Source organism: Perissodus microlepis, chromosome 10, assembly GCF_051167445.1.
Source record: "Perissodus microlepis isolate ML-2025 ecotype Zambia chromosome 10, ASM5116744v1, whole genome shotgun sequence".
Lineage (NCBI taxonomy): Eukaryota > Metazoa > Chordata > Actinopteri > Cichliformes > Cichlidae > Perissodus > Perissodus microlepis.
The window spans coordinates 778870-800000 of record NC_140470.1 but is presented as its reverse complement, the minus strand read 5'-3'; the positions used below and the strand labels follow the sequence as shown (position 1 = coordinate 800000).

The 21131-nt window shown below is 40.6% G+C and overlaps 2 protein-coding genes across 6 annotated transcripts in view; both read left to right on the top strand.

Annotated features, from left to right (window-relative positions):
• The window catches only part of LOC146378546 (synaptotagmin-like protein 1), a 59691-nt gene that overhangs the window by 27175 nt on the left and 11385 nt on the right, over positions 1 to 21131 (top strand). Inside the window, exons 7-11 of the mRNA XM_084941370.1 lie at positions 19467 to 19574; positions 19992 to 20059; positions 20142 to 20222; positions 20519 to 20679; positions 20840 to 20942. Coding sequence (XP_084797496.1) covers positions 19467 to 19574; positions 19992 to 20059; positions 20142 to 20222; positions 20519 to 20679; positions 20840 to 20942 — 521 coding nt within the window. The remainder of the gene's footprint in view (positions 1 to 19466; positions 19575 to 19991; positions 20060 to 20141; positions 20223 to 20518; positions 20680 to 20839; positions 20943 to 21131) is intronic.
• LOC146378547 (uncharacterized) lies at positions 1420 to 18051 on the top strand. Of its 5 annotated transcripts, none has more exons than XM_084941366.1 (12): positions 1422 to 5577; positions 6701 to 6784; positions 8532 to 8612; positions 9161 to 9277; positions 10794 to 12789; positions 12869 to 12949; positions 13533 to 13589; positions 13706 to 13804; positions 13898 to 13945; positions 14707 to 14772; positions 16717 to 16794; positions 17970 to 18051. In XM_084941366.1, the coding sequence occupies exons 1-12, from the start codon at positions 5494 to 5496 to the stop codon at positions 18014 to 18016; spliced, it is 2838 nt and encodes a 945-aa protein (XP_084797492.1). In that variant the 5' UTR covers positions 1422 to 5493; the 3' UTR covers positions 18017 to 18051. The 5 variants fall into 5 exon arrangements, with proteins under 5 accessions (XP_084797495.1, XP_084797492.1, XP_084797494.1 ...); XM_084941368.1 differs by having other exon boundaries at positions 13533 to 13612; positions 17970 to 18041; XM_084941369.1 differs by having other exon boundaries at positions 1420 to 5577; positions 10794 to 11025; positions 16717 to 18042.

Here is a 21131-nt window from a genome sequence, read left to right as displayed (position 1 = left end):
GCATCACAGGCCATCTCCTCACATTGAAATCTCTCCTGATTTCTGTTGCTTTTCCCTCATCTCTGAGCCGCTGAGTGTGTGTGTGTGTGTGTGTCTGTGTGTGTGTGTGTGTGTGTGTGTGTGTGTGCGTGTGTGTGTGTGTGTGTGTGTGTGTGTCTCTCTTTTACACAAAGAGCACATGTGAGTGCAATTGAAACGGCATTAATATGCAATGCACAGGACTTGCCAACTGGGCGCCCTCCTGTGGACCACAGATGCAATTGATTGTCCAAAGCTGTTAATTTCTGCGGCACTAACACTTTCTGACACTTTGTACCGCATTGAGCCAGCAGAGGGAGCCCCTCTTGTCAAATCCCAGTTGCACAGCAGCTGCCCTGCTTCTGTCTGTGTGCTTTGGTGTGTGTGTGTGTGTGTGTGTGTGTGTGTGTGTGTGTGTGTGTGTGTGTGTGACAGACAGACAGACAGACAGACAGACAGACAGACAGAGAGAGAGATACAAATCAAAAAGCACTGAAATTCCAATTTTGCACTGCACACCCCACAGTGTCTGTCTGACTGTGTGTCTGTCTGTGTTTCTATGTGTGTGTGTGTGTGCGTGACAGACAGAGAGAGAGAGAGAGAGAGAGACAGAGAGAGAGAGTGAGTGACACTTGCTGTGTATTTAAAAAACAAGCACTCAAACAAACGAAAGAGAATGACAGACGCAGAAGGCGATTGCACTGTTTGCGGCAACCGACGATGCCTTGCTCTCCCCTTGTACAGTGCGTCGTGAAGGCATGTGTGGACCAGGAGATGACGCAGTGCTCCAAAGGCCTGGTTCTGCTGTCCCTTCTGCGGTCTCCTGCTGCAGACGCTTCTGTGCAGGGAAAGTGCTTCCAAAAAAGGTTTGCAGCTCTATCTCCAGATAGGAGGGTCTGACAAAGACACGGCGGGCATCCTTGGAGTCGGGGAACGATTCTGCATCCGTGGACGCATCACACGACCGTTCTCCAACTACTGCCCCATCCTGCAAAGGTACTCTGAACCATGCCATGTTGGGCACCTGCGGATGCGCCCGGACACGGGCAATGCAATGACAGTAGAACCAGGCCCTCTGCACCTTCCTTTCTCCCATTGGGACCGTTTTGTCCCATCCTTTTTGGTCCCATTCGCCATATCTCCAGAACCGAAGAAGCCATCGGCGTGGGCTCTTCGCCACAGCGTCCGGCACCAACCAAAACCCCCACCTAGACACCAACATCAGCCCTCTACACCTCTTACTTTTTCAGTTATTCCACTTTTGTCCCATCCTCTCCTGGCTTTTTCCCCATAACCCTATCACTTAAGCCTCATCATACCTGCAGTGGGCCACTGGAGGGAGACAAATCACCAAGCACTGAAATTCAAATTTTGCACTGCACACCTCACAGTGTCTGTCTGACTGTGTGTGTGTGTGTGTGTGTGTGTGTGTGTGTGTGTGTGTGTGTGTGTGTGTGCGTTTGTTTTTCTATCCTCCTGGGGTCCATGACCTGAGATATCAGTCACACCATGGGGACCAATTTTTCCCGTGGGGACCGAGCCCTGGTCCCCACGGGCACAACCATTGTATTCAATGGAAAACAGGCTGCTGATATGCCTGGTTAAGTTTTTTTCAAAAAAAAAAAATGGTCCCCACAGATTCAATTTTCACAACTTTGTGTATGCCCTGGTGACCATGGGTGGTATTGCAGTGTGTGAATTTGCATCCGTGGGGACATTTTCCTGACAGTGTGTATAAGTGTGTATCCCAGTGGTCTGAGATGGTATTGCAGTGTGTAAACTTACATCTATTGGATCCCTTTTCTGACAAAGTGTGAAAGTATTTATAAGATACCACTTTGTTCCTTTATTAATAGTATTAGAGCCTGCCCACTTTAATGTGACCAGACTTCTATTTTATTTAATTATTTGTACCACAGTTACTAAGGGAGCTCATTTATTTATTATACTTCATTTTCTTACGATTTTTTACACAACTGATATCATTTAAGGAGACAAAATATCAAATCATTAAAGTATATAATACTTATTATTTTTAAATGAATAAATGGTCAACTTATGAAACAATAAAACTGGGATAAATAAGCATTTTCAGCCAAAATACTGATGACAAATTAGAAAAAAAATTCAGAAAATGCATCACTGTATTATGGAAAGTCAACCCACATTATTCATATTGTTTACTGCAGTTTGAATAATGCCAACCATTTTGAGATTCAAGCACAACAGCAACTACATCCTCTAAATTAGAGTATAAGCAAATAAACAAGTGATATAAAAGTTAAATCCACTCACCATTGACATCAAATAATCTTTAACTTTTCAATTAAACTCCAACAAAAACAGTCCACTTGTATTCCCAAAATTTTAGATGATCCAGTTTTGTAAAAGATAAATAAATAAATAAAACATTTTGAACACAGATTGCCGTAGCACCTAGCAATATGCTAGCTTTGCATAGTTTCAAATTTGATCTCTGTAATACAAAACAGAGACATGTGGGTGACCCAGCCATTTCAGCAATGAGTGCCCCACTTATGGAGGTTGGCCTTGTGGTCTGGGTCACTGGTACTCTCACACATTTTCCGGTCCTGGACCGACATGCAGCATTATGGTCAGAATACAAGGGGATCCAGCCTGAGCAATGGTAGATTACAGCGGCAGGCAGTCCCTAATTCACCAGAACCTGTGTCTGTTACTGTCCTGGGCCTGTGACCCAGTGTTTTGATTTTGTATTATGCTTTATTAGTCTGTTTTCCTTTTGGTTCATGGTTCGTGACTATTGGGGTTTTGGTTTCTGTTCTCTTGTTCTTCTGGGATTGTGAATTCTAGCTTTTAGGTTTAGTTCCACCCTTGTGTTTATTCTCTTGTTTCCCAGTCATGTCTCATGTCTCTCAGGTCCCTGTATTCTGTGTTCCCTCCGTTCTCTGTCGGTGTTGTACCTCTGAGTTCTGTCCGTGGATTTCCTGCTTTATTTTGAAGGTCCATGACTTATGTCAGTGTTTCTAGTTTAGCTTCCTCCATCTCGTTAAGTCTAATTTCTCCTGGCTGTGTTCCCACATGTTCGAGGCTCTATTTTGAACTGTTTTGCATGGGCAGCCCAGGAAAGGAGGACTCAGCCACACTTCTAGAAACCCTCACTGCTTGGTCTGTTCAGTCACTAGCTCAGTCAGTCACTTCTACCACAACTACCACTTCAGCCTGTAGCCCAGTTAGCCACCCGGCCTGTTGCTCCATTTTCACCTCAACCATTACTTCAGTCATTATCACAGTTTCCTGCTCAGTCACCCTCAGTTCAGTCTCCTGCTCAGTCTCCTGCTCACTCGTCTTTAGCTCAGTCTGTTATTCAGCCTCCTGTGTTGCCACTAGCTCAGTCTCCTGTGTTGCCGCTAGCTCCACTTAGCACTTAACTTGGCCATGTTAGAGACAGTAACTCCCTCCAGGGTCTCCCCAGAGGCTGAGTGTCAGCCACCAGCCGATTCTAGATCCCTGGAGGCTAAGGCGCCAGTGCCAGCTACCTCACCTGGGAACTCCACTGAGCAGTCTCAGCCATCATCACTCGCTGAGAGCTCCAGCGAGTTCACCCATCCGCCTCCATCCTCTGGTGGGTGTATCAGTGAACACTTTCAGCGCTCTGAGGACTGCATCCCGCTGTCGCTGCCTTAGCCAAGCCAATGTGCTGCTCAGCTCCAGCCAGTGTCAACACTGCCAGAGGTCCCTGTGCCTGCTGGTTCTGCATCTGTTCCCGCTGGAGGGTCCGAGGGATCTATCCAGCCTGCAGCGCCACCTACTCCATCATTTGCGGCTGCCACGCTGTCATCTGGTTCTGCCTCGTCTGGTCCTGGTCCTGCCACACCGCTACCTCGTCCACGTCCGGCTCAGCCTGCTCGACCTTGTCCGTGTGTGGTTTGGCGTCAGTGGCCACCTTCCAGGTCGCTGACTGGACTCCGTCGCCGACGCGGTCGGCATCCTGAAATGCTCCGACGCTGCCGCTGCCTTCCACGCGGTTGGCCTTCGGATCGCCTACATTGCCACCGCTGCCTTCTGCACGACCGGCCTCCAGAACTACTTGGTTTCTGTTGCTGGCCTCCTGGTCGGCCCAGTGAACTTGTGTAGCTTGGACCCTGGTGCCATCGACCTCTGGGTTGGCCCCCGGAGTTACCGTCTTGTATTATTGAGCCACTGGCCTCCGGGTCGGCCCACTGAGCTGTGTTTTTGGACTCTGTGTTTTTGGTTTTCCCAGCTCATCTGTTTAGTTTTGGACTCCTGTTGCCGGGATTTTGCTTTGGTGGACTCCGAAGTTTCTGCTGGTTTTCTGGTTTCTGTATTGGAGAGGAGTGCCACCCAGGGTCAGATTCGCTGACAGAGGGATCGAACTTCTGGGAATCCTGTTCGCAGCCGGTCACCATGCTGTCACTGGAAAACTACTGAAGACTCTGATGTGGTCCCCCAGCCATCAAGGTTTATCCCAAAAAGAACCCCTGGTGTACAGCCACCTCAAAATTCTGGAAATCTATCAGCAGGTGAAATGTGCTCATCTCCTTGTTCTTTCTCTGAAATTGGGATGCCCACCAGCACCGCGCTCCAACCATTTTGCTGTCCCCACAAGCAGCAGGGAAAGACAGTCAAAAGCAAGCATGGCCACCCAAGGAAGGTGAAAGTGCACTCTGTGCAAAAGAAAAAGTCCCTGGCTGGGTGAGCAGTGCAATGTGGGTCTCTGTCTCCAGGTGGGTAGGAACTGCTTCAGGGTCGATCACACAGGGCCAAAAACGCCTGGACGCTTGTAATATAAAAAGGCCAATAAATTAAAAACTGAGTGAGCAAGGATAAAAAAACATTTTTGTACATATTTATTATAGTTCATATTGCAAGTTGATGTTGTGTTGTATTTTGTTAATGTTGAATATTAGTTTCCACTATAAATCTCAAGTTCGTTTTTTTTTTTCACTTTAAACTGTTGTTCCACTTTCATAACAATAAAATAATATAAAATGGCTGCCAGGTATTGGAAGCTGAGGTTATTCTAAAAAATGGGGCAAAAGCATTCAGTTATAGTATGTTTTTTGACCCTTTTACAGCCAAATTTACCAAAACAGTCCAGGCGGCCTAAATTATGCTTGGTCAATAAAAGGTTAACTAATAATTTTGGATGTTAAAACCATATTAAACTAGTTTTTCTTGGATACATTAATATTTAGTTAAAACACAAGTTCAGCAATCTAATGCTGACATTTTGGTGCTGAAGGGAAGGGATGAGGGAAAACACACTTTTCCTGACGTTTGCGGTCCTCACTTTACCTATTCCCATCCCCCACCCACCGCAGTACGGAAAACACACTTTTCCTGACTTTTGCGGTCCTCACTTTACCTATTCCCATCCCCCACCCGCTGCAGTCACAGGTTTGCAGGTGTTGCTAATTAGTCGCGTGCTCGGTGCAGCCAGACACGCGGGGCGTAGCTCGGAGGCGAGAGGAGATGGCTGGAAGTATGAAGAAGCGTGACAGAGAGAAAGTGGAGATGTCCGACAGTCAGAGAATAGAGGATGAAGGGATGAATGTGGTAAGTACATTAAACAAACTGTTTTAGTGTTTACTTAATAATTAGGCAAAGTGAAGTGTTTGCAGCCGACAGTTTGCGCTACAGTTAGCATGCTTTGCTAATGCTTGCGTGACTTAGCTTAATGGGGAATTCGACGACATTCTCCTAAACTGTACAGTTTTTAGCTGATATCTTAACATTCATGCAGTCATGAATGTCTGTTTTGGTCACTTTTATTAGGTACTGTCGTAATATTCGGGCGTCTGTGGGACTGAAAATGAACGCTTAATGAGTAATCAATGAGCTTAGTGAGTAGCTAGCAATAGTGTTAGCTCTAAATGGTGAGTAAATTTCTAGAACAAATTTCTAGTAACGCCCGAGTTTCACCCAAGCAACTTTAGCATCGTGTCAGCTCTTTAGTTAACTCATTTGAAATGGCTTTTGCCAAGTGTGGGAGGAGGGGGGAATAGTGTGCAACCCCAGGACTGATATTTAAGCAAGACATATTAGCCTTTTATAAAGAAGTAGAAGCTGTACCCAAATGTCATTCTAAACTAAAATGTAAAAGTTTGTAGGAAACTAGTACTTTGGTAAAAAAGTACATCATTAAGTTCTTTAATATCCGATATATGTATCTAAGTATCATAAATATTACCTGGCAATTAATGTACTTCAATATCAAATGTATACATAAAAGCAAAGTGTGTACACAGTTACATGTATTTCAGGGGGTGTTATCAGCCTGGCTGATCTGAAATTCAGCTTTTCATTTTTTTATTTTTTTTTTATTTTGTACTTCTGTACAGTACTTGAAAAAAATGTTTGGTACATCCCATCACTCAGTGCAAGCTGAAATTGTCTACAGCTTAGTTTACAACAGTACTGAGGGCCACTTTTTAAGATGGAGCCATGTTTAGTCAACTATAGGCTAATAGAAAGGGTGTTTTTTTTTTCTTTTGGTTGTGCTGTAATCAAAGCCTTCTGAATTTAGACTTCAAAACCAAGGTATGTGTAGTAATGCTGTGTTTTCTTACACAGCATTAGGTTTAAATAAAACAGAGGATGCATTTAGTAGTGTATTGGTCTTGTTCATCACCTTTTTGTGAACCTTATCAAAAGAAATGTTTGTCTCTGTAATGTTTAGCCATCGGAGAGAACAAACCAAGAGGGTGAGACTTCATCACAACCCCAGCTCTCACCTAAGCAACTTGCAGCTTCCAAGACTTTGGTAAGTAACAAATTGATTTTAACTTGTGGTATATAACAGGCTCAGTACTCTACAAGTTTAACAGTTTACCATGTAGATATAGATGAAAAATTAGCAGTGGTGCTGGGATCGATAAATAAATAAATAAATAAATGTGACAGCTGCCAGTCATTATGTGGCTTTTCTGCCTTTCTTTCTTAGTCTAATTTGTATAAAAGATGGGTTATGTTCACACACACGTAGGTGACAGAAGCAGAACTTGACACACAAGCACAAGAGCACAGCCCACAGTAGTGATAATGAAATGGACTTCAGGATATACCTCATGATTGAGAATCCATAACTCGTTACCCCCCTTAAACCACACTCAATTAATTTTCCACAGTTATATCTAATGCTAAAGTGACTTTATCCTCCACAGCTCATGAAACTTAATAAAAATTTGCATTCTTTAGAAATTGGTTGTATATTAAGATGGTGTGCAAAGTATGTTGACACTCAAGCTGTGTCCCAAAACCTAGGCCGCATCCTTCGAAGACCGAGAAGGCCGGAAGTGCGAGGCTTGTAAAACGGGACAGTCTAGCATTCAGATTTGCATCACCAGCTGTCTCGTTGGCGTTTAATAAACTCAGCCGTCTCGCCGGCTCGAGTGACCATTGAACCCTCCGGTCAGCTATCGAGCGGCTGGGTAACAGAAGTCTCTGAAAACATCTGAGCACTTTTGCAAATATGCGATCTCTTGATAAACTGAGCAGATATTTGAAGTTTACACAGCTACATTCTCACCTGAAAATATGTTAAAAGTTTATTTTGTGACCCAGAAAGAGTAATAAGATTAATATTAAAAGTTAGTAGCGGCCGCCATTGTTGGAAACTGGAATCGGCTTGGCCGTGCTATGAATTCTGGGATATGGTGGGGCACAACGGATACACCCGACCCATCCTTCAAATCTGGGGAAAAGGAGGACTCATTTGTCGGCCAGATTCGGAGGAGTCTACGAATTGGGACAGCCTTCGTGGCGTCGCTGTGATGTAATCGGTCTACAAATCCGGCCTCAGGAGGATGCAGCCGACGTTTTGGGACACAGCTTTAGTGCCACTCAGGACAAGAAACCAAACAAATCTCTCATTTACCTGAAAATGTACTAGTCCAGTGACCCTGAAAGGCATTTTAATAAGTTTAAAGGCAAGCTCTGTTGTATTGTTTTAAGGCAGATATTTCCATGATTTTAAGTGTTTACATTTGGCCTAGATATGTTATATGTTCGGTTATCATATCGATATGTGGAACAAAGACTTGACATGGTTAAACAAGATACAGGAGTGATTCTGTTAACTTTTTTTCATAACTAAGATATAATTATTGTGGTCATGAGCTACTGTACTTCTGCGCTGTACTGCTTCTTAATTATAGAATGCTTATTTTTCAGTTCAGGATTGTTAGGAATTTTAAAAATCCACATTCAACATTTAGGATTGGCTTTTATTATTTGTTTACTCAATGGCAGTACTTCAATACCAGTTCTTGTTACCCATCCTGTGTGAGATGTAAAGGAGTGAAGGAGAGCTAGAATTGTCTGCACTGTTTCTGATGTAGATTAGATGTCATTCATATTTAGTGTTTTCAAGGTGCAAATTGCTGAATTGACTTGCATGACTTTCAAAATTGCAAGTATGCTTTACCACACATCTTATCTAACATGTTCCTCATTAACATTATGTATGTAGACATGGTGATACATGTGTCCTTTTTAATTTTATTTTAAAGCCCTCAGCAAGTCTTAATCAAGAGGGGGAGACCTCATTGTCAGATCTTTCATTTGAGCTACCAACATCATCTGAGAGCATGGTATGTGTCAAATAAGCACTTTTAGCTTATCCCATATGACCATAAGTAGCTCTGAAACTTTTTCATAACTTGCAGGTTTTTGCTAGAGTGAGTTAAGCTGTCAGTTTTAAAGAGAACCAGCAAACACAGCCCTGACCATGCATTCACTGTTTGGTTAGCATGTACTGTCTTTATGTCACATACTGTCACACATGGCCTGGCAGAGAACTGAACAACAGGAGGTTCAATCTGGCCTATGGGTGGCTTTGCTTCAGCTTTAATGCTTTGCAATCTTTGAGTTGAATTTTTCATAAAATTAACTGTTTTCCTGGTGTGGTGAAGTCAGCATAAGTCTACACAGGATTGCAAATGTATGGGAAGTTAAAATTTCTAGATATGTTATTCAAATCAAACTCATGAGGTTGTTACAGTTTACTTACAGAACTCTAAATGTAAAAAAATCTTTCTTAATTCGCTTTGGGTTGAGAAGTTAAAAATCAGGTTTGATATCTTTCTCGATGTATTACAGTCATTGCTGTCAATGTCTTACATCTCCCCTCTCTCCATAGGAAATAATTGTTGATGTTGATGCTGATACTGACATCGATATAATCACTCCTGAAAGTTCATACTCTGATGCTGCTGACCCAGATGTGCCACCACTCAAACGAACTGACAGCATATTTGTAAGTTTGCATAATTCTGGTCATTTCCACACTTTTATTAGGGCTTTAACTTACTGTAGAAGACTGGCATTGCAGCATTGCAATTTTTAAACTATATGTACTTAACAAAAATCTTGGGCCACTCTTCATTCTTTGTATTTTACTAGCAATATGGGTATAGTTCTCCAGGCTTCTTGAAGGACATTCAAAGGTCCTCTTTGGCTGTTTCTGCATTTTGTTCTGTTCAGTCAGATGACTCCACACTGCTTCAATAATGTTAAGGTCAAGGCTCTGGGGAGGCAAATCAATGACTGTTAATGTTCCACTGTTTTTTTTGTTTTGAAGATCTCCAACACATGCTGCCCCAAACCATGACAGAGCCTCCACCATGTTTTACAGATGACTGTAGACCCTCACTGTTAAACCTCTCTGCTGTCCTCCTGCATACACGTTGATGAGTTAGAAACAAAAAATTCAATTTTGGATTTTTTACTCCACAAGCCATGTTTCCAGTGATTTTGTTTTTAAGTCCAGTTTTTGTGTAATTCGGCATACCTCAGCATCTTCTCATTTTCATTTGGTTTTCTCCACTTACCTCAGATTTTATTTCTTTCTTTGAAAGACACTGCACACCATGCTGAGAGATGCAAGGTTTTCAGGTCGTTGGGAATCATACTGTTGGTCTAACAATATTATTTTATGCCTGTAACTGTTATCTTTGGCATTACTCATAGATTCAATTAATGAAATGGAAACAAGTGATGTGTTTTAGTGACAGTCTGCTAGAAAGAAATTACCTACAGATAACATTTAAATTTTATTTTTTTTCTAAGTTGTCTATGTGGGGACACAACACTGGTTCATCTCTCAAGTTAGGAGACTTTTTTTTTTTGCTTTGAATGATTCATAGGTCATTGTTAAGTAGCTTAACAAACAAAAACATTCCTCTGAAAATGGTCAGGTACAAGGACTGGACTCAAATGAGTGAAAAAGTAGCCAATGTCCAAAGAAAAACTTTGAAAGACCTTCCGAATGTCTGGAGAACTATTGCTCAAGAGCACTTTAGAAATTACAAGTCTGCCTCCTTGGAGTAAAAATGTAAAGTAATGAGAGAGGGGGGAAAAAATACAGGAGTTTTCATCCAATTATTTGAACAGCTCTGTTCAATAATTATTTTACAGGTTGTTTTTTGAGGGGTTTTATTGTATCTTGTTTGACACAAACATTTGACATTTGGTTGTCAGTTGTGAATTCTTATGGTAGTGCTGAAATGGTATCATCCAGCCCTAATTTTTCCTTGTTAATTTTATGGTTGGGTTGAAACTATCGGTAAACAAGTCTTTCTGTATACAAAGCTAAAGTTGTTGATGAAAATGACTAAATCCAATAACCCTTCATTAACCTGGTAACAGTTCTAACAAATTAAAGTTCACTTTAATGAAGGTGTTAAAGGGGTCTCACAGACGGTGTAAGATTTTCACACCTGGGTAATTATTCTTGCAAATTTAGCTATAAATGTCTCTATCTGGTTTTTCAGCTTACCAGTGAATACCTGCAGTCAATCTCCAAGGTGGCTGACACATCAGAAGCTTCTGGAAGTTGTATTGAAAGCACTGATGATGAATATATTCCATCAAAAGACTCGGGGAATGAAAGCAGTTCAGAGGGATCTGACAGTCCTGCAAAAAGGGTCCCATTGTTGAAAATTAAGAAAACAAAGAAGTCACAAAAGACTTCCAGAAGAAAAGCACTTCGAAGTACATCTTCGGGTAAGGACCATGAGACAGTAGAAAGTGAAAGCTCTCAACCTAACCAGGGAAATATTTTTGTGATGAAGCTGCAAAAAAAGAAAGATGGGGCTAGAGTATACAGTAAAAAGCATCACTGCTTATACTGTCCACAGGAGTGCCATAAAATGGCAAGGCACTTAATACTCAAGCACAGCAGTGAACTGGCTGTAGCAGAAGCAATCAGTTTTCCTTTGAAATCAAAGGAGCGCAAACTACATTTTGACCTCATTAGAAACAAGGGGAACCGTGCACATAATATTGAGGTTCTGAAAGCGGGCTGTGGAACACTAATCCCAAGTCAGCAAACTAAAAAACCAGTGAAGCCAAATGACTACATGCACTGCGTTAACTGCCAGGCACTGCTGAAAAGACATTTATTATGGAGACACATTTCAAGATGCAAGCTTTCACAGAGGTGCAGCACAACAAAACCAGGCAAAAGTCGGATCCAGTCACTTTGTGCCTTTGCACAGCCTGTCCCAGATGGTGTCAGCAGAAAGGTTTGGGAACTGGTGAATGCTATGCATCAGGATGAAGTCAGAAACATCATCAGAGAGGAGAAAAGTATCTTGAGACTAGGAGAACACTTGTATTCAAAACATGGACATGACAAGACCAAACATGAGTACATCAGACAAAAAATGCGAGAAATGGGACGGTTACTTCTGCGCTCACGGGAAGCAGGGACACTGAAAAAAATGGAGGATTTCTATGTACCTTCAAATTTCAAGTTTGTGGTTGAAGCAGTAAAGGATGTGGCTGGCTTTGATGAAGACAAAAACATCTACAGAGCTCCATCATTGGCCCTGAAACTGGGCCATAGTCTCAAGAAGATTGCAAATATTCTTGAGTGTGAAGCAAAGATGGCAGATTTTCATGATGAGGAATTTCTTAAGAATCTGAAGAGAAGCCGGGATCTTTATGAGAAGAAATGGGATGTGTGTGTTTCATCTCGTGCCCTGCAAACTCTAAAAGAAGGAAAATGGAACACTCCTCAACTCCTCCCTTTCACCGAGGATGTAAAAACCATGCATATGTATCTTGATAGGTACAGAAAAGAATACCAAACCAGACTTGCCAGTGATCCCAATAAGAAGAACTGGTCAATGCTGGCCAATTTGACTCTTTGCGAAGTGATACTGTTTAACCGCAGGAGAGAGGGTGAGGTATCAAAAATGCCACTAACTGCATTCACCCTGCGAGACACTTCAGGAGTCCATTCGGATTTGGCAGTAGGACTTTCAGAGTTGGAACAAAAACTCTGTCGCCATTTCCAGCGCATCGAAATAAGAGGGAAAAGGAACAGAAAAGTTCCTATCCTCTTAACACCAGACATGCTGTCCTCAATGGAAGCCTTGGTTTCACATCGGCGGGCCTGTGGTGTGTCTGATGAAAATCCCTTTTTCTTCTCTAGACCTGAAGCAGACACTCACTTCAGGGGATCGGATGCCATCAGACAGATTGCAAAGGAATGTGGAGCGAAGCATCCAGAAACACTGTCCTCAACTAAGTTGAGAAAGCATGTGTCCACACTGTCCACAGTCCTAAACCTGAGAGACAATGAGATGGACATCCTTGCAAATTTTCTAGGCCATGATATCAGAGTCCATAGGGAGTACTATAGACTGCCTGAAGGAACACTTGAGTTGGCTAAAGTCAGCAAAGTGCTCATTGCTCTAGAACAAGGCCGACTGTCAGACTTCAAGGGAATGAGCCTCGATCAAATCCAAATTAATCCCAATGGTAAACAAAATGTTCTTATATTTTTATTTCAGAGTAAATGTCTTTTGTGCTACATGGTTTTCTTATCACTGCTTTACAGAAGAAATGCAGGAAGATGTGGAAAGTGATCTTTCAGAGACGGATGCATCAAAGGAGTCATCTTTCAGTTCCTCAACATCGAGTAGGTGACAGGTTTAACTGTTTTTAGCATCCAGCCATTTACTGCATATAAAAATAGATGACATGATAGTTTTTAAATTTGTAGCAAAAAACGTGGAATCTTATAGTGGCAGACTGTTAACAGAGGGGACAAACTAAAACCTCAAAGTACATGCCAAATTGTTCCGAAAGAGTTTCTCTCATTTTACTTAGTTATCACATGAATGTATGTTCAATTGTTAAATTTTCTGATCAGTTTGGTTTGAAGTGTACTTAAATGTTATAAAAAGGCTGTGAGCTGTCATTATTGACAGCTGATTTCAGTTAGTTTCTGGCAGGCGGATGGACAAGAACTGTATACCTTGCTGCACTGCCCCATCACTATTGTGCAGACACTTGATCCAAATGATAAGCAACAAATGTCTGCTCTTGTTGTTATGGCTTAATATTTGAATAGTGCAAAGATGTGGAGACATGCCATTCATCTTTACATACAGTTAATACCTCTAACAAAAAATACATTGCGTAGTGTGAAGGCTGAATGGGCACAGAGTTCAACCATATACCATTACTGACTTCTTTGACTTTTGACTTTTTTGTCAAAGGATCCCAAAGATCGAGAAGTCAGCCAACCACTGATGAGTTTGATGAAACACCCACAGGTATCCAGCAGAATAACCAGATGGTACCTTTTTAATTATTTTGTGGTTTTTATAAACACAGAAATTTTATATATATATATATATATATATATATATATATATTTATATTTTAACAGGATCCTCAACACCTAAGAGAAGAAAGGAGACGGGATCTGACATTGATGACCCTAAAGAGGGTACTTCTCACACCCACCGCACACCCTGTTTTGCCTCAGGTACCGGTCTTAATTTAGCCTCTAAGCAAGCTTCACAAAAACCTAAAAAAAATTACAGAATTTTGATTGTGTGCTATCTCAATTTGTTAACAGGAACTTCAGCAAAGGAAAAGGAGTCTGACACTGATGCCACTAAAATGGGTAATTTGCGCACAAACTACAGGACTTTAAGTCCCCCCCATTCCTTTTTTTTTGAAACCTGCTTTTACAAATTGGTAGAATTAAACCAAACAGGAGCACAGAGAGTATAGATGTTCTTTTTTTGGGTATATTTCAGTTGTGCAAACCTGAAAACTTTTTGATTGGTATGACTGTCTAGAGCAGATTTCCAATAATCCACAAGAAAAACATAATTTCTGTAATTGTAACTGGATGTACTGAATGTACTTTAGAAAGTAGGTTAGAAGTTTTTTAGAATGATCATTTTGAGTATCCCCTACCAAAGAGCCTGATAGCACTATTGTTGCCTGTATTGTGTAACCTTCTTTTTACCCTTGCGTGTTTATTACTGTTAGATTTTTCTATTGCTGCTAGCTGCTTGCCCACCATTTTATTTTCAAGCCACGCCAGTTCAGTTGGCATTAATTCTGTATATTGAGAACCATGAATGGGTAAATTTTTTTGCTTCAACCTTTGTCATTGTTTTACTTCAAGAGCTCTGCCAAAAAAAATCACATTCTTTAACTGAAGGAGACTGGACTAGGTATTTGCCTGACAGTGTAATATTGAAACTTTTCAAATATTTTAAATTTTAGCACAGTAGATGAGTTATGTAGCAGGGTGATAACACTGTACTGCATTGCAGTCACAATTTTGCATGTTTTTCAGTATTTGTCTTCTGTTTTCCAGGGTCACAAGGTACATATTTTTTCTACTTACACAGTTTACTCTTCTTCTCATAGGACCACCAAGATTCAAGCAAGGACAGTGGACCACAGATGAGCCTGATGGTGACCACGCTACTGCAGGTATCCCACAGACTGAGGCTTGGCATTTGCCCACATTTCTTCTTTACCCATTCCCTTTTCCACACAACAGCTAAAAAGGCTATACTAAAATAAGCACTGATTTGCTTTCTCACCCTAATAATGGTTTTATTTTAAAGTTGGACAAATGTTCCTAGTACAACCTATCTGGACTGGATGATGACATGATGATGAATTAGTAATGATTAATGTAACAAGGCAGTAAGAAAAAACGGAGGCCTTTCAGTACAAGGCTTTCGTCAGCGTTACAGCAGACGAAATGTGTGCCAAATTTATTAAGGCTGACTACTTATGGGTGATTAGCTGGTTATTACTGTTGTCAAAAATGACTGTTACTGGTCAAAGAATTTACTGTTGTTACTTAACAGAAAAACACTTCCTCCTCTGTCAGCTCTTTTTTGAGAGCTCCAGTATGTGAATACTTTTACCTGAAGCAACCAAAGTCTCATACTCCTTGGGTGGGTGAATACAGACAAAAGTCTTTATGTCATGTTAATTCTGGACAAGATCATTCCAGGAATCAGGGCTCTGTGCCAGAAAACATGTTTGTCTAAAACTAGGTAATCCAGGTTTTCCATTTCAGAGTGAGGGTGGATGCTGAGTCAGACCCTGTAAACCTAACTTGCAGGATTTCTTTGACTCCTCTCCTTCTCCTGGTGTATCTGAAATGGCTGACTTGCATTTTTTTTCTTTTTCTCATCCATAAAGTTGCCATCAAAGGTCATAGTTGAGTGGTTTAGTTTGCAGAAATTTACATTTTTACAGTCATTGAGAGACGTAGTGAGATAATAGATTGTACTTAACAAGACCGCATTTTATAATGATTTACCAATGTAAGAATGGAAACAGAAATGACATCAGATTTACTATCAGTTAAAGATGAAATTTATAGCCCATTTTATAACTCTGGATGGCAGTACAGCTGTTAGGCTGGTAGTTCCCATGTATTCAAACATTTCCTGTGCGTTACTGTTATAAAATATCTTTTTAATAGCATGTAGTGAGTGTCATCAGATATGACATGCCACAATATGTCATTTTTGATGACAAAGATCTCATACTGATGCAAATAAATGCACTGGGTGCATCCTAATTCACTAATTTTTTTTTTTTTTTTTTTTTTTTCACTGAATTTCATACCAATGATGGGGTGTTGGATAAAGTCAGTCTGTCAGCAAGAAACACTGATAACTAAGTTCCTTGTTATTTCTACTCACAGGCAGATCGTTTCTAAGCATCTGATTTGATCTTTGAAATTTCATTTTTGTCAACCATTTAAATTAAATGGTTTCTAGTATTATGAATATACTAGAATATTTTGTATTTAAAAAAATAAGTTCACAATTAGAACTTAAGTACATACTGACACTAATTCTGTAAGTGGATTCTGTGTCTCTGAGCAGGATGCAGTATGAATCCAGATGGCAGCTTGTTACTTATCTACAGGTGATAAAGTGAAAGCAGGCTACAGGGAGAAAACAATGCTGCTTTCAAGTGTCTCTATTATTGTTAGTCTCAACTGTTAAAGCTGACTGACAACTGAACTGTGATTAGCTACCTCACTTGTTAGAAGTGGATGTTTCCTTAAATTTTCTTGTATCTATCCTCCCTTCTTGGGAGGTACTAAGAAGCAAGGAAAAAATGCAAATGATAGAAAAGTGTAGGCAGTTTCAGGGACCTATGATGTATCCACATATAACTGTGATAAAGAACCTAATGTGTAATTTGCCTGTTCACTGACAGATTTATTTTATTAATATTCTGAAAATTCATGATTTAACTGGACCCTCAACAGCTAAGAGGAAACTGTGCAAAATTTAAAAGTGATTACTCTAAAACTGAAGCGTCTACCCTTTTTAGTTTTGCCTTAATTTATCTTGAATTAATTATTACAACTGTATTAAGTCACTTTCTTTTCTATTTTAGGAACATCAAAGAAGAGGACTTGGACATCAGCTGAGGTCCATGCTGTGGAAAAGACACTAATGTCCTTCATTGAGTCTGGTAAAGTACCAGGAAAGTCTGAGTGCGTTGCCTGTATTGAGGCTTCACTGAAAGCACTTAAAAACAGAACCTGGACAGCGGTAAAGTTCTATGTAAAAAATCGAATCACTGCAATGCAGCGTAAAGCTGCAAAAAGAGTTTAACAGCCTGTTCTTAATTGTTCATTTGTGCCTTGTTTGCCCCTTTGCAATGTTTTTACATTCTGCGCTAGACCAATGTTTTTGGACAAATCAAAAAAAACGTTTGGAAAGAATGGAACTCATGTTCCATTTTAATTAGTTTTAATTATGTTTTGAAAAGGAAAAGGCATTCCCGTTCTGACATATCTAAAAATGCCACCTTGCTTATCAGGGAGTACTGTCTTATATATACTTATATTTATACTTGTATATAATATGATATATAGAGATATAGATATAGATATATAGATAGATATATGTATGTGTGCGTATATAGAGATATAGATAAACACATACACTATTTGTTGGATGTAAGGGGCTGAAGGTCTGACTTTAAAAGGCTGAAATAAATGTTACATGAAGGCATAAACTCAGTTTGTCTGCCCATTTCGTACAGTAGGTGACTTCTTTTAACCGTCAAATGTGGTTTGGTAAAAATATCGTTTTGTTTTCTGTTAAAGCAGATCTGATGCTTCATATCTGATGAAAATCAACTGACAAACTGAATTGATTTTAAATTATTTTATTTGCATATGTTCAATCATAACAAGTAAAACACTATACAAAATGTTACCTTTAGCTCAACTTTTACAACATTCTTAAATTTCATAAGTAGTGTTTGTGTAATTTCACAACTTCCTAACTAATATTTTAGAATCAGATTTAAAAAAAATAAATTAATAAAATAAGTATCTGGCAGTCAGGATGAGATTAATAAAACAATCCATCCATTTTCTTCCACTTAACCAATTCAGGGTCTCAGTCATTATGTAATATGATAGTAAGGTTTCATGGATCAGTGTTGTTGACTGTATGCTCATAGACACATGACCGGTCCCCAGTATCAGTAGACGGGTTATGTCTGGTCCCCAGTAAAACAAAAATTCAGGTTTAAAATTTATTTGAGAGTGTTTGACTTTTCAAGTCATTTTTAAGTTTAGATGAATTTATTATGAATTTAGGAGTGAAAATCATGTCTTTACACCCTTTGGAAAGGGTGGATCCCATCAGGCACCTGTCACTCATTGGACCCCACGATGTAGGAAAAACAGGTATGTGTGTGTGTGTGAGTGAGTGTGTGAGTGTGTGTGTGTGTGTGAGTGTGTGTGTGAGTGAGTGTGTGAGTGTGTGTGTGTGTGTGTGTGTGTGTGTGAGTGTGTGTGTGAGTGTGAGTGTGTGTGTGAGTGTGAGTGTGTGTGTGAGTGTGTGTGTGAGTGTGTGAGTGAGTTTATGATTGTGTGTGTGTGTGAGTGTGAGTGTGTGAGTGTGTGTGTGTGTGTGTGTGAGTGTGAGTGTGTGTGTGAGTGTGTGTGTGAGTGAGTGTGTGTGTGTGAGTGTGTGTGTGTGTGTGTGTGTGTGAGTGAGTGTGAGTGTGTGTGAGTGTGAGTGTGTGTGTGAGTGTGTGTGTGTGTGTGTGAGTGTGTGTGTGTGTGAGTGTGTGTGTGTGTGAGTGTGTGTGTGAGTGTGAGTGTGTGTGTGAGTGTGTGTGTGAGTGTGTGAGTGAGTTTATGATTGTGTGTGTGTGTGTGAGTGTGAGTGTGTGTGTGAGTGAGTGTGTGAGTGTGAGTGTGTGTGTGAGTGTGTGTGTGAGTGTGAGTGTGAGTGTGTGTGTGTGTGAGTGTGAGTGTGTGTGTGTGAGTGAGTGTGAGTGTGTGTGTGAGTGTGTGTGAGTGTGAGTGTGTGTGTGAGTGTGTGTGTGAGTGAGTGTGTGTGTGTGTGTGAGTGTGTGTGTGTGTGAGTGTGTGTGTGAGTGTGAGTGTGTGTGTGAGTGTGAGTGTGTGTGTGAGTGTGTGTGTGAGTGTGTGAGTGAGTTTATGATTGTGTGTGTGTGTGTGAGTGTGAGTGTGTGTGTGAGTGAGTGTGTGAGTGTGAGTGTGTGTGTGAGTGTGTGTGTGAGTGTGAGTGTGAGTGTGTGTGTGTGTGAGTGTGAGTGTGTGTGTGAGTGTGTGTGTGAGTGAGTGTGTGAGTGTGTGAGTGAGTTTATGATTGTGTGTGTGTGTGTGAGTGTGTGTGTGTGAGTGAGTGTGTGAGTGTGTGTGTGTGTGTGTGTGTGAGTGAGTGTGAGTGTGAGTGTGTGTGTGAGTGTGTGTGTGTGTGTGTGAGTGAGTGTGAGTGTGTGTGTGAGTGAGTGTGTGAGTGTGTGTGTGAGTGTGTGAGAGTGTGTGTGAGTGTGTGTGTGTGTGTGTGTGTGTGTGAGTGAGAGTGTATGTGTGTGTGAGTTTTGTTTAAGTCGTTTTTCCTTTTTGTTTTCTTTCTGACTGTTGAGGTGTTACTGACAGTAAAGTAAAAACACAGACTTGTTTGTCTTTATAGTGATTTTTTTTTTACATGTAAATCTGATTTTGATTGTAATATAGTTGATCTAACAAAAGTAATTTGTTTTGTTTATTGTTGATGTTGACTGACAGAAAATAAATAATTGTTGCTTTGCATATCAACAACTCGGTGTTGGTTCCATTTCCTACAGCTGATTTTTTATTTTATTTGTGGTAGGTTACAGGAAGAGCTCCAGTCCCATCACGCCAGCCCTGAAACGGTTATCCTCAAGGAGCAGGTCTTCATCCGAAAGTCTGGAAAATCTGACCCTAACCTCACAAACGAGTAACGACCATCACTGCATGTGCAACAGCACCCTTTAAAACTGAATCAGTAACATTAGTACATATCACTGCAGGCACAAGCAGCGGCAGTCCACTGTACACTTCAGTGTGTGCAGCTTATCTCTGTAGGTCAGAATGTAAATGTGACTGCTCGGTAATGGTAAAGATTTTCAGAGGTACAACAAAAGAAATCTTGACGCCGCCTTTCTAAGTACTTTCTCGTGATACCCAGAGAACCCAGTGCAATTCAAGCCAACGAATGCATCTAAGTATGGGCAGTAATAAAGATAAACATGAAGTTATCTTTATACACATTTTAATCAGGATGCAAAAGATGGCTGAGCAGTGATTTCAACATCAGCATACTTTTGTATTCATTGCACTGCACAATATTAAAATTCATCTCTTCCACCAAAAGCTTCCACACTCTGCAGCTCGAGGCTGATGAAAAGCAGCGTGTCAGAACCCGTCCTTCTGTACAACAAGGTAAAATAGCCTTGGTTGACTCGTGCATGTTGAATGGAGCTGTACATTGTGTTTGACCTGGTGTTTCTCTTTGCTTGGACAGAAGGACAGTGGAGGCCCTCTGGAGACCAACGTGAGAGCTGAAACAAACACCAGCAGCTCCACGTATAATCTAACGTCCTCTGTATGTCACATAATGCTTCCTAGTTGACACAATGTGTTGATTACATTGAAAGACTGAATGCTAATTTGTCGTGTAGATTATGTCACTTTTTAAAGATTAGAATGCAAAAACTGGTAGTTTGGTTTGTTTGCTAATGAGCAGATGCAATGTTGCTATTATATGGGAGCGATAGACTGGAACCTGTTACAGAGTGAATAAACATACAATACATACAAAGCAAAAGTCACAGTTTTCACTTTAAATAAAAAGGCCCGAATATCAGAGAGTTTTTTATTTCCTCTGTCATGACTGAACAGGTCAGCAGCAGCATTTATCCTGCAGACTCTCCTGAAATCAACGTCCAGGGAAGCATCCAGTTTGCTGTGAACTACATCCAGAAGCTTGGAGAGCTTCATATTTTTGTGATGCACTGCAGAGATCTGGCCACAGCTGACAGAAAGAAACATTGTTCTGACCCGTAAGTGCTGAACGTTGGAACAACCCCACGTTTAACGAACAGTTTGAAATATGAATCACATTTGCTAAAGATGTATTTTCTTGACATAAAGTGTCAAATATTCACCCTATAAAGTAAATCAAGTTTAGAACAAGAGTTTAATTCTGCTGTGCATTCACAGGTATGTGAAATGTTATCTTCTTCCAGACAAAACTAAGCTGGGAAAGAGAAAAACCAGTGTAAAAAAGAAGACATTAAACCCCACCTACAGTGAAATCCTCACGGTGAGAGTGCCATATTTAATCTTTTACACGTCTGTTTATGTAAACCCTGAACTCTTGTTCAGCTGAAAAAAATAAAATGAATTTATTCATTCTATTCAAAACGTGTCCAGTTGTACTTGTTTCATGATTCCAGCTGTTAAATTTACTGGCTGTGGTACGTTTCCTTTTATTAATATAACGTCTGCTCAG